This window comes from Lepidothrix coronata, unplaced genomic scaffold (assembly GCF_001604755.1).
Source record: "Lepidothrix coronata isolate B3197 unplaced genomic scaffold, Lepidothrix_coronata-1.0 Scaffold41, whole genome shotgun sequence".
Taxonomy (NCBI): Eukaryota; Metazoa; Chordata; class Aves; order Passeriformes; family Pipridae; genus Lepidothrix; species Lepidothrix coronata.
In genome coordinates, this window is record NW_016690221.1 from 5,885,846 (window position 1) to 5,902,042 (window position 16,197).

A 16,197-nucleotide genomic window follows, 5' to 3' on the forward strand; every position below is an offset into this window, starting at 1 on the left:
GGTAACAAACATCTAAGTTCAGAGCCACAAAACCCATTTGGTTCTTTCAGGCTGGCAGCCCATGGCCAGCACAACCCACAGGTCTGCTACACCTGGCTGCTTGCCCTTCCCGTGGGCAGGAAGCTCTGGGATCTGGCAGAATGTTCCTACGGGGCTCAGTTTAAAGCCAGGGTCTGCTTTTTACAGTTTACTGAACAGGTCCCAGTACAAAGATTTACCACTTGAGAGCTTACTGTAAATTACCAAGACATTATATTGGAAAAATATAGATCTTTATATTTGAATTCTCTAATATGCAAAAAATAAATAGAAAATAACAACTATCATCTTGCCATTTAAGTTTGCTCTTGAAGGTCTCTTTCTAATAATAGAAATTCACTTTTTTCCCCTTCACAGATCAATTCCTTTGAGCAGCTGTGCATCAACTACACTAATGAGAAACTTCAGCAGCTTTTCAACCACACAATGTTTATACTGGAGCAAGAGGAATACCAGCGAGAAGGCATTGAATGGAATTTCATTGACTTTGGCCTTGACCTGCAACCTTGCATTGAGCTGATTGAAAGACCTGTAAGATAATCTCTCTGCAGGTGGGATAGTGCATAGGTTGCATCAGGCCCAGTTATGTATCAGTACAATAAGAGAGGTCTTTAAGGTGTTTCAGATCCTTTATTGCCTGGGATGATTTGTAACCTAAGGGGGGAAGAAGGTGGTGCTTTGTCTTTGTCAGATACTGATCTGATATCACTCCCATTGCAGACCAACCCTCCAGGTGTCCTGGCTCTGCTGGATGAAGAGTGTTGGTTCCCCAAAGCTACTGACACATCCTTTGTGGAGAAACTAATGGCAGAACAAGGCAACCATCCCAAATTCCAGAAGCCCAAGCAACTCAAGGATAAAACTGAATTCTGTATAATGCACTATGCAGGAAAGGTACTGGACAGATTGAGCTTTTCTGACTTGGGGAATCTGGATTCTTTGATACCCAAATGGTAAAAGAGAAACACTGCATGGATAAGGGGTGGGTTTAATTATGAAATGTGCATATTAAGTGCTTTAATTATATAAAATATGAAATAAGATTTGCAAAGCAGTCATGGTTGTGCTAAGCTCACAAGGAAAAAAAAAAAAACCAGCACTGAGGTTATTGAAAATCCAAGTAATCTGGATTCTTTTCTAGCAAGCAGACATTTTAAAAATGCTAGTATATGTGAGAATAAACACTCAACTCAGCTCTCAACCCTAGAAAGCTTTTCACATTATTGTTATTTGTATGATATTGTGTTAATACAGTGCCCTGTGTTCTTGGGCACTGCAGATTTCTTTATCAAGAGCAGATTTTTGACGTAGAACTGTTCCCTGCAGGTTACCTACAATGCAACTGCCTGGCTAACAAAGAACATGGATCCACTAAATGACAATGTGACCTCTCTGCTGAACCAGTCTTCAGACAAATTTGTAGCAGACCTTTGGAAAGATGGTATGAATCACAACTCTAAATCACTGATATGGTTCAAAGGGAGAAACTCCTACCAGAACTTTTTGACAGCCACCCCTTGCTGGCACAATTGTAAACATGATAAGCATAGAAGAGACTGAACTAAGAAACAAGAATAATGTGTTCTAAAGATATATTTATGGAACACTTCATCAGATAGTTTTAAGCACTATGAAAAAAAATTCCTTACTTAATATAATTCAGCAACAGAATAAAAATTATTCATTACACTGGTATAATGTTCCTGAATATGTGATATTGTCATTTAATACAGGTTATTGTTGGGTTTTATGAGTGAATGACTTTACACATTCTTCTCACAGAAGTCCTGCCCAATTCTCTCCCATGATGTACAGTCTGCTTGAGTTTAGTTGAGGAAGTCTGAATGCTTATAAAACACTTTGTCTTTAAAAAGTTTACATGGATCTGTAACACACATAGTACAGTATAAATATTTAATTCATGGATATAAACAGGCATTCAAACACCAGTAAGGTGGCTCTGAATTATCAAATAAGTGAGGGAGATGATTAGCTAGACTTTGAGAATCACTGAATAACAGATGGGAATCAAGAGCTGATGATGTTCCTGGTTCTGACACCAACCTACCAACTGGATATTTTGCAGTAGGATTGTCTGTTTTAGAGCAAACAAAATCAAAAATATCCTGGATATGCAATTGCTTCATTGTGTCACTAGTTAACAAAGATCCTCATTTCCATGTTTGACAGTAGTAGACTATTTACCCAGAAGGTCTTTTAGTACTTTTGTCAGAATGCTTCTACTGCATCAAAAACATATTAGTCCTCTTTGGCAAGTTGCAGTTTAACAATGCCAGTGACAGGTGTAATGTGAGGCAGGGGTAGTTTATATAAGCAGTTCCACTCACACTTTCTTTTCCATTTCAGTGGACCGTATAGTCGGGCTGGACCAAATGGCCAAGATGAGTGAAAGCTCATCACTCCCTAGTGCTTCAAAAACCAAGAAGGGCATGTTCCGTACTGTTGGACAACTCTATAAGGAGCAGCTGACTAAACTGATGACCACCTTAAGGAATACCAATCCCAACTTTGTCCGCTGCATCATTCCAAATCACGAAAAAAGGGTAAATTTCAAATGCTCAATCTTCACTCTCCTGGCACATAATTCCTGTTGAGCTCTCACTGCACACGACAGAGCCGTTTGAATATCTTCAAACACAGTTACGTGGATGGTAACATTTCTGTAAATCTCTACTGTGCTAAAAATACCTTCTGTTCCCTTTTCAGTCTGGCAAACTCGATGCCCATTTAGTGCTGGAGCAGTTGCGCTGCAATGGTGTCTTGGAAGGTATCCGTATCTGCCGGCAGGGATTCCCCAACAGGATCGTCTTCCAGGAGTTCCGTCAGCGGTAGGAATCCCTCAGTCCTAACTCTGGGGTTACAAGTGGTTTAATACATGCAAACCATCTAACGTGTTTCAACCTCCCTAACATAAACATCTTTTGGCAGATATGAGATTCTCGCTGCAAGTGCTATTCCTAAAGGATTCATGGATGGGAAGCAGGCCTGCATACTCATGGTGAGGAAAGCATTTTCGATCCTATCAATAATTAGTTCTATACTTCCTATGTAAAAGTGCTGAGACTAAACAGAAATGAGAAGTGATTTTTAATACCCTAAACCTCAGCACTGGAGTTAACAAATATCCCTGTTTTCCCCCAGATCAAAGCACTGGAACTTGATCCCAACTTGTACAGAATTGGACAGAGTAAAATCTTCTTCAGAACTGGTGTTCTGGCTCACCTGGAAGAAGAGAGAGACCTGAAGATCACAGATGTCATTATCGCCTTCCAAGCTATGTCCCGAGGCTACCTGGCAAGAAAGTAAGAATATGTACTAACAAAAAGAATGTCTTCTGCAGCAGAGTATCTACAGGGGCCTTTAGTTCTCCATATAACAAACTGAAGATATTAAGACATGATTTATTATTTGTATTGCATTAGAACTCAACTTGTGTCCAGTGAAGGACTCACATGCAGAACTAGATGTACACTTCGTCATCTGTGCCTACCTAGTGAGTGCAAACAGCCAAAACCAGAAGACTAAAGAAAACACCAGCAGTTAACCAGAGTTATCACTTTCCTTAGGAAAGTACAGGCACTGTTTAAGCAACAGAAGAATTTGTGCCAGACTTCTCAAACCACGTGGCTACTCAGCAGACTCTCATGCCAGAGTTTATTTGTTTAATGTGTATATCTTGCAGACACTTCGTATTCTCTAACTGAAACAATTTCCTTTATGCTTTTAATCACAGGGCATTTGCCAAGAGGCAGCAACAGCTGACTGCAATGAAGGTTATCCAAAGAAATTGTGCTGCTTACCTGAAGCTGAGGAACTGGCAGTGGTGGAGACTGTTCACTAAAGTGAGTGACTGTTCTTAAAAGTGAGTGGATAATGAGAACAGAGTAAAACTGAATTTTCTGAACATGCAGAGTGATATAGCTGTGGAGAACACAGTAGCTCAGGAATTCCCTGTGACACTAAACATCTTCCTCTCACTCTTACAAATTAAGTCTATTTTCCTATTGAAAAGGCTCAGGTTTTTCAAGAACAGCCTCCAGTTTGGATTCAGAAAACTGTTCCTACCTCCATTGATAACATGGATAACATTGATAACTATCTCTGCAACCAGAAATAGGCAGTAACACACACCTGCATGGGCGCATTGCCTTTCTATGCAGAGGTATCTTTTGTACATTATCAATGGATGAAAACAAGCCTGGAGCCATTCCAAAAGTGACACTATCAAAGGCAGAGGTGCTCACAAGGCTCCAAGAATTACCACAGAGATGGCCAAAAGCAGCACTGCTGAGGCTCACTGCTTTAAAGATGTTCACATCAAGCATGGCTGGACAGTATTTGTCCAGTCTTGAGCAATGACAGCACCACCACGACTGCCAGTCAGCCCAGCACCTTTAAGTACCGTGCTCAGCCATATCAATACTGACAGGAAACATTCCTAAAAAAACCTTTCTATTTGCAGGTGAAACCACTGCTGCAAGTCACCCGCCAAGAGGAAGAAATGCAGGCCAAGGATGAAGAACTACAGAAAACTAAGGAAAGACAGCAAAAAGCAGAGAGCGAATTGAAGGAGCTGGAACAGAAACACTCGCAGGTAATTTACAGCTCTGAGCCTCTGGGAAACACTAGCCATTCTTTTACCATTTTCAGAAGCTATAATGTATTATAATGAAGGTGTTTCTTTCCCTTGTACTCATGATTGTATTCACAGTGATGGTCCAGAACAAAAGTTCAGTACAGACAAACTTCCAGTTTCTTCATAAAGGCCCAAAATCCACACGAGAATGTGTGGTAGAGCTGCCTGCCTGTACCCCAGGACTGCCCAGTAAAACAGCACTGTAGGGCAATTTGCAGTCCAAGCCTTAACTTCCTATTTTATCTGCATAGCTTGTTGAAGAGAAGAACCTCCTTCAGGAGCAGCTTCAGGCAGAAACCGAACTGTATGCCGAGGCTGAAGAGATGAGAGTCCGTTTAGCTGCTAAGAAACAAGAGCTGGAAGAGATTCTGCATGAGATGGAAGCCAGAATTGAGGAAGAGGAGGAGCGCAGCCAGCAGCTGCAAGCAGAGAAGAAAAAGATGCAACAACAAATGCTGGTAAGGAGGGATAAGTGACAAATACAGACAATAACTTGGGTCTCACTGAGAAAAACCGAGACTGGCAAACCTCAGATCCTGCACAGCCCTCTGCAGAGGGCATGTCTGTGCCACTGAAGTAAGAACAATCAGCTGATGCTCTTTCTTCCAGAGTTCCCTTCTTCCCCACCTCAACTTTAAACAATCTTTTCTCTAAAAAAGTATTTTAACAAATCTTTCCTTCAGTGTCACCAAGTATTACGATTGTCTAGTTCTTAATAAAAACAACAAAGTCTACAACATACTCCACACACTGTAACAAACATGAAGTATTTCTTAATCTAAGTGGTATTTTTTCTCCAGAACTAATGTTTTGTGGATTTCTTTTTCTCCCTCAAAGGACCTTGAGGAACAGCTGGAAGCAGAAGAAGAAGCAAGGCAGAAACTGCAACTTGAAAAAGTAGCAGCAGATAGCAAGATAAAGAAAATGGAAGATGATATTCTGATAATGGAAGATCAGAATAACAAGCTAACCAAAGTGAGTGTTCTGGGTCCATTTTCTTACTCTGAAAACAATGAAAGTTGAGAGAACATCTTCTCTTGGGTTTCGACTAATTTCAACCAAACTTCATTATTAAAACTGGCAGTAAGCAAGTACTTTTTGAAAGAGAATGGTCCTGTGAACTGAGCCCTGTACTTACCAGCACAGGATCCTAATAGCAGCAGGTTAGAGAACATGGAATTCACAGACACCACTCCTCAGTTCCTCTGTAATCAAAAATTTGAAATGTATCACTACAGTCTCAAGAAATACAGCATAAAAAGACAGTTTCTTGGACATTTTTTGTAGATAGAGAGTTGATTCATGATCACCAATGACAGACACTTTTGTTAACAGAAGTATTTTATTTTTCTTAAGGAAAGAAAACTCCTTGAGGAAAGAATAAGCGATCTAACAACAAATCTTGCAGAAGAAGAAGAAAAAGCCAAAAATCTTACAAAGCTCAAGAACAAACATGAATCTATGATTTCAGAACTTGAAGGTAACATAAGCAATAGTTTCTTAGGATTTTTTTTATTTTTTGGTGGTGGTTTTGTTGTTGCCTTGGCAAAGAACAAAAAAAACCAATGAGAATATGGAGAGAACTTCTAAAAAATCTGTGGGGTGTTTTCCAAATTTCCTATGCTGAAACCACTTTGTACTTGAGAATCACCAAAAACCCAGGGTGCACAAACAACTGATATATTTTATTTTTTACATAAAAAAGAGTAGAGAGAAAATTTGAGAAAAAAAATTAATGCTTCTTTTGGAGAAAGATAAATAAACGAATCTCTAGGATGGCTAGAAATAAGGTATTGCATGTTGCTTGAAAAACACAGTGACTTGTAGTTAAATGTATGGCCACACTTGAGAACAGAACAATTTTTGCCTAAGTTCAAGATCAGACTAAGGCCTCCTTTCACTACCACGCTCCGGTGACCAAAATCCTTTATTTTTCAGTGCGGCTGAAGAAAGAAGAGAAGAGCAGACAGGAACTGGATAAAGTTAAGAGGAAGTTGGAAGGGGAGGCGAATGATCTACATGAGCAGATTGCAGAGCTCCAGGCACAAATTGCTGATCTGAAGGCACAACTAGCCAAGAAGGAGGAAGAGCTGCAGGCTGCTCTAGCCAGGTATTCACTCCTGAGCCCAGACTGGAACTTGTCTTGTCCCTTCCCAGACAGTGAGAAGCTGCAGCCATGAATCTCATTTCTCAGTTCATCCTCTATGTGTGCTTCCCCATTTTCCAAATTTCATTTTGCAAAACATAATTACACTATTATTATTATAATCTTATCTCCTGGCATCAGTGAAAACTCCTCTTCACATAGGCAGTGCTGTCACGTAAACAACAAAATGTAACAATACTTCATTGGCAAAAGGCAGAAATTAATGAAGAGTCTGACCTTGATCCACTCCAGAATCTCAGTGGATTTTCTGTATAAATTTAAGAGTAAAAACACTCAACCAAAACATTTGCTGAATCAGCTGATCAGCATCTCCAGCCATTGTGTCCCAATAAAGCACAGCTGTGAGATCCTTCTTGTATCAGTCCCCTCGCCCCTTTTTCTTTGGTACTTTCTTTCACAGAGGCTATAAACCTTTAATCTCTGTATATTGACTCCCTCAAAGTGAAATTATTATTATTATTTTTGGATTTACAAAATTAAATACTCTCTTTTCAAAAAGGCTGGAAGATGAAACTAGTCAGAAGAACAACGCCCTCAAGAAGATCCGTGAATTGGAATCTATAATCTCTGATCTCCAGGAAGACTTGGAGTCTGAGAGAAATGCAAGAAACAAAGCAGAAAAACAGAAGAGAGACCTAGGTGAAGAGCTGGAGGCTCTTAAGACAGAGCTTGAGGATACTTTGGATACCACAGCCACCCAGCAAGAGCTCAGGTATGGAGATGTAGCACACGGGGCAAAAAGAAATGTCACCCAGCTCAGTACAGTGCTGCCCAGTGGCTGTGCAGCAGTGCTATTTTCCCAGTGACTGCAACTGTCTGCTGCTGCTCCATTTATGTGTGTTACCTTCCAGAGCAAAGCGTGAACAGGAGGTCACAGTGCTGAAGAGAGCCCTGGAGGAGGAGACTCGAACTCATGAAGCCCAGGTCCAGGAGATGAGGCAAAAGCACACTCAAGCTGTGGAAGAGCTAACAGAGCAGCTGGAACAATTCAAACGGGTAAACAGGAATCCATCTCGCTGAAAAACTATCTACGGGATAACACGTTTTCCTTTTATAAATCATCTGTCTTCACTTCATGCTTGTAGGCTAAAGCAAACTTGGATAAGACCAAACAGTCACTGGAGAAAGACAATGCTGATCTGGCTAATGAAGTCAGGAGCCTGAATCAGGCCAAGCAAGATGTGGAGCACAAGAAGAAGAAGCTGGAAGTACAGCTGCAAGAGCTACAGTCCAAATACACTGAGGGAGAGCGTGTTCGGACAGAACTCAATGAAAAAGTTCATAAATTACAGGTAGGAAGAACCTTGACATTTTGCTGTGGCACCCTGGGACTGAAAAGACCAGTTTATACTGTTCTATGAGGGTGGATCTGGAGGAAACCTGGCCCTGCAGCCGAAATGCTCATTTTTTTGTCACCTGTAGGGTTCCTACCTTAAACTCCTACCTCAGTTATCACACAATTAATCAACTGAAACATTCCATCTCACAGAACTGAGAGCTTTCACTCTCATCATCCCTCTGTACACACTGCAGTCTGTAATGTCCTCACTGATTCAGTGATCACGAAGCATGTCCTACAGAGTTTATTCTGTTTGTTCATTTTTGGGTGGTGGGGAAAATTGGTAGGAATTTGGCTCCTAGTAAAGGATTAGACAGCTATAAAACACATAAGAGGTGCTCAGAACTTTGACAATGAAAGGAGAATGCTCACTTATCTACAGTCTTAGAAATAACTAAAAGTAATTTAAAATGGTTCTTTGGTAGATGTTTAATGTCCAGCTACACTAATCAAGCTTATTGTTACATCTTGTTCATAGCTGCAGTAAGCTTTCATTATTTTAAGCTGGGGATAAATAAGAAAATATAATCAAAATGCATCTCCTTCTGTCAAACTTGTGAAGGGGAAGGAAAATCCATCAAAAATCCCCATTCCCCTTTGCAGTTAATTGCAAGGAACATACTATTATTGCTTTATGAATGTGATTAGGTTTGATAAATAGTAATGAAATACTAAGGTAAACTAGACAAAAATGGCATTAGGCCTTAATACACAAGTCACAAAGACAACATGCAGACACTGCATAGTCTGTGTGTAGAATTTAGTTCCAGAGGAATTAAATCCCACATATTGTCCAGAAATATTATGGTAAAACTGTGAATTGCAGTTAAGCCAGAAACTGTCAGTGCTTGAGGCAACCCAGAGGCATAGGAGCAGATTCAGATCGTGTTCAAACTTCAGATTTCAAACAAAAGCAAGCAAAGTGAAGTTTGGAGGAAGATTTTGAAGTTGTGCAAAATAACTGAGTTTATTCTCTGTGGTGTCTCACAGGTGGAGGTTGAAAATGTTACCAGTTTGCTCAATGAAGCAGAAAGCAAGAATATCAAACTGACCAAAGATGTTGCAGCCTTGGGATCTCAGCTACAAGATACACAGGTAAACTTGAATCCAAGAACAGCTCACCTACAATGTTTATAAAATTCACTATAAAAACACCTAAACTAATGACTGTACTGCCAACTGATGTGGTGACTGCAGGAGCTGCTTCAGGAAGAAACGCGGCAGAAGCTGAATGTGTCTACCAAGCTTCGTCAGCTGGAGGATGAGAAGAACAGCTTGCAAGAGCAGTTGGATGAAGAAGTAGAAGCAAAACAAAATCTGGAGAGACATATTTCAACACTGACAATACAGGTATCAATGCCATAGCTAAATCATTAGCTCCATCACTGAGTTTTGTCAGTAATTGCAGAGGATCTGTAGAATTATCCTGGCACAGCATGTGGACCTTTAGGGAACTAGTGCTGTTAGCCCACAAAGCAACAGTGAAGCTCCCCAGTAAGGGCAGCAGCCTCCCTCTCCTTCAAAGTGTGATCTCTAGGACAGGTACAAATGCAAGGTAGCTCCAAAGATAGTCTTGCACACAAGGCCTGTATGTGCATACGAGGTCTGTGCTCTGCCTCATTTTCTGAAGGCTGGGTGATGGGTCACTGGCTTCAAAAAGAGTCAAATTTGATAAGCTCTCCAGGTCTTAGTTGTCTCCTGGCCAATTTTGTCTCTCTGCCAAGTTTTGTCACTGCTACAAAGATGTGTCCTTTGAATTCAAATTTCAGCTCTCTGACTCCAAGAAGAAGATACAGGAATTTACCAGCACAGTAGAATTCATGGAAGAAGGCAAAAAGAAACTTCAGAAGGAAATTGAAAGCCTCACACAACAGTATGAGGAAAAGGCTGCTTCTTATGACAAACTGGAAAAAACCAAGAACAGACTCCAGCAGGAGCTGGATGATCTGGTGGTGGACTTGGACAACCAGCGTCAGCTGGTCTCCAACCTGGAGAAGAAACAGAAGAAGTTTGATCAGGTATGGATTTAAGATTCTCCCTCGCTGTGTTATCACCTAACTTCTCTGGAACTCACAGTGTGTCCACTGGTTTAGTGAAAAGGGACAAAAAATAAACTAAATTTTAATTACACACACACTGGTTAATTTTGTATTTATATGCCTTTATCAAAAGCAGAGATCCTTCTCTGTCATTAACAACTGACAAGACACCTGCAACAGAAAAACCCTTTTACTAATGACTTCCTGTATTGGCACTACCTTTTCACAGATGCTAGCAGAAGAGAAAAACATCTCTTCAAAATATGCAGATGAAAGGGACAGAGCAGAAGCTGAAGCAAGAGAAAAGGAAACAAAGGCTTTGTCATTGGCCCGAGCACTTGAAGAGGCTTTGGAAGCCAAAGAAGAACTGGAGAGAACAAACAAAATGTTGAAAGCTGAAATGGAAGATCTTGTCAGCTCCAAAGATGATGTTGGCAAGAACGTAAGTTTTGGTCTTAGAACAATACCCACAACAATAACTTAAAATAGAAGCTAAAAAAAGAGATCATTGTTTTCAGTGTGGGAAATTCTCTGTAGCACTCAAATCCATTCAGCAAGATCAGATATTTCATACAGAACTCAAAGATTATTCCTTTTGTGTCCAAATTTTCAAGGGACTTAGCAAAGTAACCATAAGCTATCTTTCTTTTAACATAATTTCAAGCATGAAGAAGATTCTTATTGATTTCTAAGACTGAAAAAAATAAATTAAAGAGACTGTAAATAATTTACTAGTTTATTACATAGCTTTGAAATTGTAAACTCTGCAAATCTGATTTTACTAGTTATATTTGCCACCTGCCTAACATTCAGTCATACAACTGCAGCAAATTTCCACTGATGCATTGCCAATCACTTCTTTTATACAGGGATATGATTATATTACTTGCAATACTAAATAAATTAAATTATTATATTTGACTAGATTAAAAATGGAATAAAGAGAATCTCAGGTTATTTTAAGACCGATTTGCAAGTGTACAAAAAAATGTTAATTTACCATTTTCAGTGCAAATTAGTTCATTCATTGTTCACAGCTGATAATTCCAAATGTGGCCTACACTGCAGGTAGACTGTGTTTAACTAGAATTATTTTTATTTCTTATAACGTGTCTATTAAATTTGTTTTGCTTGAAAGGTGCATGAATTGGAGAAATCTAAACGGACCCTTGAACAGCAAGTAGAAGAGATGAAGACACAATTAGAAGAGCTAGAGGATGAGTTACAGGCTGCTGAAGATGCCAAACTCAGGCTGGAAGTTAACATGCAGGCTCTGAAAGGCCAGTTTGAAAGAGATTTACAAGCCAGAGATGAACAGAATGAGGAGAAGAAAAGACAACTCCTTAAACAGGTACCATTCCCTATTCTTGCTGTTGTAAATATCTAATCAAGTCCCCAGCCTCATGCCATTATTAAAACCTTACTATAATGAGAAGAAAACATATTGCCTTGTGCTTGGTAATTAAAAAAACCCTCAGTTATTATACTGAAAAAGGCAGGAGTTTTTTTTCTTTTTCTGTAGCAGGTGCACAATTGCCAACTGATTTAGCAATTAAACTCTACAACCAATATAGTATAAATCATATCAATTGATTTTTCTGACATAGTCAGAATCACCTCCCCTATGTTCTCAGTGCAAGTCAAAAAAGACAGCTTCTAATATATCTGCCTTCCCAAGGTACACTGAATGGATACAAAAGCATTGGAGATGAAAATAGGCAGGATAGAAGTTGTATAGAAGTGTTGTGACAGCAAGGACAACTGCTGTAGTCATCATCTTGTAATATACACACCTCCATGAGTACAGAACCCAAATTGCTGACTTCTTTGAAAAATCTTTAATTCTGGGACAAAATGGAAATCTATCTTAACTGCCAGGGAGATCAGTTAACAGAGATATGGGGTCTGTATATACTATTCAGACATACACAGAGTTTTTAAAAGGGCTCAAGGACTTTCCTAAACTGATCTCATTTTCTTTAATGATCAGCTCCATGAATATGAAACGGAACTGGAAGACGAGCGGAAGCAGCGTGCCCTGGCAGCTGCTGCCAAAAAGAAGCTGGAGATGGATGTTAAAGACCTGGAAAGCCAAGCTGACTCTGCTAACAAAGGTCGGGAAGAAGCCATCAAACAACTTCGCAAACTACAGGTATCTAAGCCCACAAATACAGTTTTTCCCACTGCTGTGTTTTGTACAGCCACAATATAAAAGTTAGGTGACATCTGTGAACTTGATGCCTACTACAGATGGTTGGTTAGAGGTGGAATTGTAACTAGACACCCACATTCAAATATCTGTATTTTGACAGTCAGTTTGAATGACAATGGAAAATTGTCATGATTAAAATCTTAAATTTCATCATTGCAGAGAGCTTCCAAAATTCTCTATCCAACATTCATCTGCTATTTACCTACATGAAGGAAAACAAAGATTCCCATGTAGAGAAAGGGTTACAAGACAAAATGTATTACAGAGCTTCAATCCTGGTTCTAACACTCGATTAAAGAGCATAGAAGACTGTTCAGGAATCATGTTGTCTCTGAATTAGCATGTTCCTGTTTATATAAGTCTCCATATCAACTGTTCTGTCATACGCTGACAGCTAAACAATGAAAAAGGATGTATTGGAAAGATGAAGACTGCACATGTACCCAAATATTCCGAGGAAATACGGACAATAGGCATTATAAAAGATGCAGTGTGGAAGTCAATGCATTGCCCTTCTTGCCATATCATTTCAGACCTTTCCAACATGTGCTAGCTGATCTCTCAAGAAAATACCATTTAAGCAGCATTATGACAGTGTAAACGCATATGTGTTCTGTTCCATCCAAATTTCTGTCTATTGAAATAGTAATAAATCTGTTATTCTTTTCAACAAGGCTCAGATGAAGGACTACCAAAGAGAGCTGGATGATGCACGGGCTGCCAGAGAAGAAATATTTGCTACAGCCAGAGAAAATGAGAAGAAAGCAAAGAGCCTGGAAGCAGAACTCTTGCAGCTTCAGGAGGTAAAGCAGGAAACTTAAAGCAGTATGAAGGAGACTACACATGACCTCCAGTAGCAAAACAGAACTGCAGTGAAATAATCTAACAGCTATCAGGGACTGAAAGCTGTAAGCAGCACTTGTAACAAGTTCCATGTGCTCCATGTACTCCACTAAAGTTGTTGGATCTACATCTGAGCACAGTCAGATTAAGCTGAAAAAATCACCTTGGAGAAAGGCACAGATCCAACACAAATTGTTTTCAATAGCTATAAATTCCTGAAGTCTTGTTAGTGCTATTATTCCTACATGTATTAAATGGCAATCTTGTGACTAAAACCAATAAAATAGAAACCAGCTGACAGGCTGGATAAAGTGCATTTCATTGCACTTTCCTAGGATTTATGATATGACAAGAATTTATTCTGTTAACAAGACAACCCATCTTATACCAGTTTTAGAAAGTTTACAGTCCTTTGTGTCATGCTGTAACTGAACATTTACTTGCTCATTTCTTTACTGTGCTGCCTTTTCCTTTTCTCCCAGGACCTGGCTGCTGCAGAGAGAGCTCGCAAACAAGCAGATCTGGAGAAAGAAGAGATGGCAGAGGAACTCCGAAGCGCTTCCTCTGGAAGGTAGGGATACACTGAATCATGCACAAGGCTGTAAACATGCTACTGAATGTCACGTGGCTGCCAAGAGAAGTTATGTTCATTTCCCAACAGCCATCTGGTCTTGACAACAAAACAGCCACACATCTGACTGGTTTCACTGAAATATCTAGTCTTCTTTATGAGTTACTGGCAATTCACAAAAGAAGAGAGCCATAACTACACTCTTTAAACTTAAACTTACAGGGCGAGCCTTCAGGATGAGAAACGGCGCCTGGAAGCAAGAATTGCCCAACTGGAGGAAGAGCTGGAAGAGGAGCAGAGCAACATAGACGCAATGGGTGATCGCATGAGGAAAGCAGTGCAGCAGGTAGGGCTTGTTTCAGCACATGGCACTTTCTGTTCATATCCCAGCAAAAGCTATTTGTGCTTCTGAATATCCAGAGAATTGCCACCCCAAATTGCCACCTGTCATTTCTCTGAAAGCATGCAAGACTTCTGACAGCACCCCTTCTCACCTTGCAGGCAGAGCAGCTGAACAATGAGCTGGCAACAGAGCGCCAAACTGCACAGAAGAACGAAAACGCTCGGCAGCAACTGGAGAGGCAGAACAAAGAGCTAAAGAGTAAGCTGCAGGAGATGGAGGGAGCTGTGAAGAACAAATTCAAAGCTACAATTGCTGCTCTGGAGGCCAAAATTGCTTCTCTCGAAGAGCAATTGGAACAGGAAGCCAGGTACTGGTCTCCCTGAGGGCACAGCTGTTCATTTATTGCTCCAGTTAATGACACAGAAAGTAAACAAAGGTGAACAGGATTTGTGTCATCAGGCTCTCAGTGCCATTAAGGCTTGGTAAAGTCTCCTCCTCACTTAACATTTCTGAAACAATGGCAAGTAACTGGAGTTGTTACAGTTTTTGATTAAGAATAATTTTACTGGTGGAAAGTTCTACTGGTACCAAAGGCAAGGATCCGCTCCCCTGAATTTTAGAGTATTTGCCCCATGACCCTGCCAGGTTAATTACCATAACATTGTGCCACTTGTAGGATTATTCTTCAAGGAAATCACCACGTGTTTCAGCACAGATCTCCTGGAGCACCTCTAGCATACAGCAAAGACAGATATTTGTTTTGATTGGAAGAACGTGGCCTTTAAGTTTTCCTCAGCATTCACCTGTTAAATTAGGCAAGGCCTTTAACTTATGGGTCCATGGTGCCAGTTTCACAAGCAACAAGTCTGAGGCAGGTGAAGACTCTACAGACCTTGCACATGACCACATGTGCCCTGTCCCTTGCAGAGAGAAGCAGGCTGCAGCCAAGACGTTGCGCCAGAAGGACAAGAAGCTGAAGGACGCGCTGCTGCAGGTGGAGGACGAGAGAAAGCAGGCGGAGCAGTACAAAGACCAGGTATCAGAATGTGTCTTAGTCTTGGGCACAAGAATTTTCAGGTTTTACTCTAAGAAAGGAAGATTCCAACCCTTTCAGTGGAAAATTTTTTTCAGGTTTTACCCTAAGAAAGGAAGATTCCACATTCTGCCTCAAACAAACGCCTCTCTGGAAAGCAGGCTGTATGTTTGGATTCTGTGCTGGGAGAGCTGTACAGCCCTTATATATATACATATGGGACAATATAATTCTTTTTCCATGCTACATCCAATGCCAAAGCACCAGTCTTTGTCAATCAGCCAGCTGCAACAGTCTGACTGCACAATGATATAGGATTGTGCACAACACCCTTATCAGTGTATAAATGGAAATGCTGAACACATTTTATTTTAAAATTTTAGCTTTACCTAAAGCACATCAACCTGCAAACCAGAAAAGCAGAGGTAGGACTGTGCAGCAAAAGAAGCAACAAGTAGTGTCTGAATACAACATCTACCAGCAAAATGAACTCCCACAAAGCAAAGTTATTCTAAGATTTTAAGCCTCCACCTTTGATTCGGATCGTGTTTCAGTCAAACTCTCAATAGAAGCATGAAATTAAAATGAGGAATGTAAAGCTATTGGATCTGTTTTAAATTAAAGCATTACTCTAAAATTTCCCTTTAGGCCGAGAAGGGCAACGCACGACTCAAGCAGCTGAAAAGGCAGCTGGAGGAGGCTGAGGAAGAGTCTCAGCGGATCAACGCAAACCGCAGGAAGCTGCAGAGGGAGCTGGATGAAGCCACAGAGAGTAACGAAGCCCTGGGCCGTGAGGTTACAGCGCTGAAGAGCAAGCTCAGGTAGAGTAGCCCTAGTAGTGGGTAGCCCTTCCCACTCACTGACAGCCTTGAAATTTAGAACTAAACTACAGAAGTGAAAAAATAACCCTGTCAGGTAAAGAACAGACACTGATGATGCTGCACAGTTACTCAC

The 16,197-nt window shown here is 40.4% G+C and overlaps 1 protein-coding gene across 3 annotated transcripts in view; it reads left to right on the plus strand.

The window, feature by feature from the left end:
• MYH11 (myosin heavy chain 11) overlaps positions 1-16,197 on the plus strand; it is a 57,119-nt gene that overhangs the window by 36,342 nt on the left and 4,580 nt on the right. For all 3 annotated transcript variants that reach the window (XM_017813538.1, XM_017813536.1, XM_017813537.1), the window contains 28 exons: positions 397-570; positions 760-933; positions 1,366-1,480; positions 2,407-2,603; positions 2,767-2,888; positions 2,989-3,058; positions 3,202-3,362; positions 3,794-3,902; positions 4,523-4,654; positions 4,948-5,154; positions 5,534-5,671; positions 6,053-6,176; positions 6,635-6,806; positions 7,363-7,575; positions 7,715-7,859; positions 7,949-8,155; positions 9,193-9,297; positions 9,400-9,552; positions 9,972-10,220; positions 10,471-10,683; positions 11,380-11,592; positions 12,232-12,393; positions 13,128-13,256; positions 13,779-13,867; positions 14,090-14,213; positions 14,369-14,577; positions 15,138-15,246; positions 15,892-16,064. In XM_017813538.1, the coding sequence (XP_017669027.1) occupies positions 397-570; positions 760-933; positions 1,366-1,480; positions 2,407-2,603; positions 2,767-2,888; positions 2,989-3,058; positions 3,202-3,362; positions 3,794-3,902; positions 4,523-4,654; positions 4,948-5,154; positions 5,534-5,671; positions 6,053-6,176; positions 6,635-6,806; positions 7,363-7,575; positions 7,715-7,859; positions 7,949-8,155; positions 9,193-9,297; positions 9,400-9,552; positions 9,972-10,220; positions 10,471-10,683; positions 11,380-11,592; positions 12,232-12,393; positions 13,128-13,256; positions 13,779-13,867; positions 14,090-14,213; positions 14,369-14,577; positions 15,138-15,246; positions 15,892-16,064 (4,388 nt within the window). The remainder of the gene's footprint in view (positions 1-396; positions 571-759; positions 934-1,365; positions 1,481-2,406; positions 2,604-2,766; positions 2,889-2,988; positions 3,059-3,201; positions 3,363-3,793; positions 3,903-4,522; positions 4,655-4,947; positions 5,155-5,533; positions 5,672-6,052; positions 6,177-6,634; positions 6,807-7,362; positions 7,576-7,714; positions 7,860-7,948; positions 8,156-9,192; positions 9,298-9,399; positions 9,553-9,971; positions 10,221-10,470; positions 10,684-11,379; positions 11,593-12,231; positions 12,394-13,127; positions 13,257-13,778; positions 13,868-14,089; positions 14,214-14,368; positions 14,578-15,137; positions 15,247-15,891; positions 16,065-16,197) is intronic.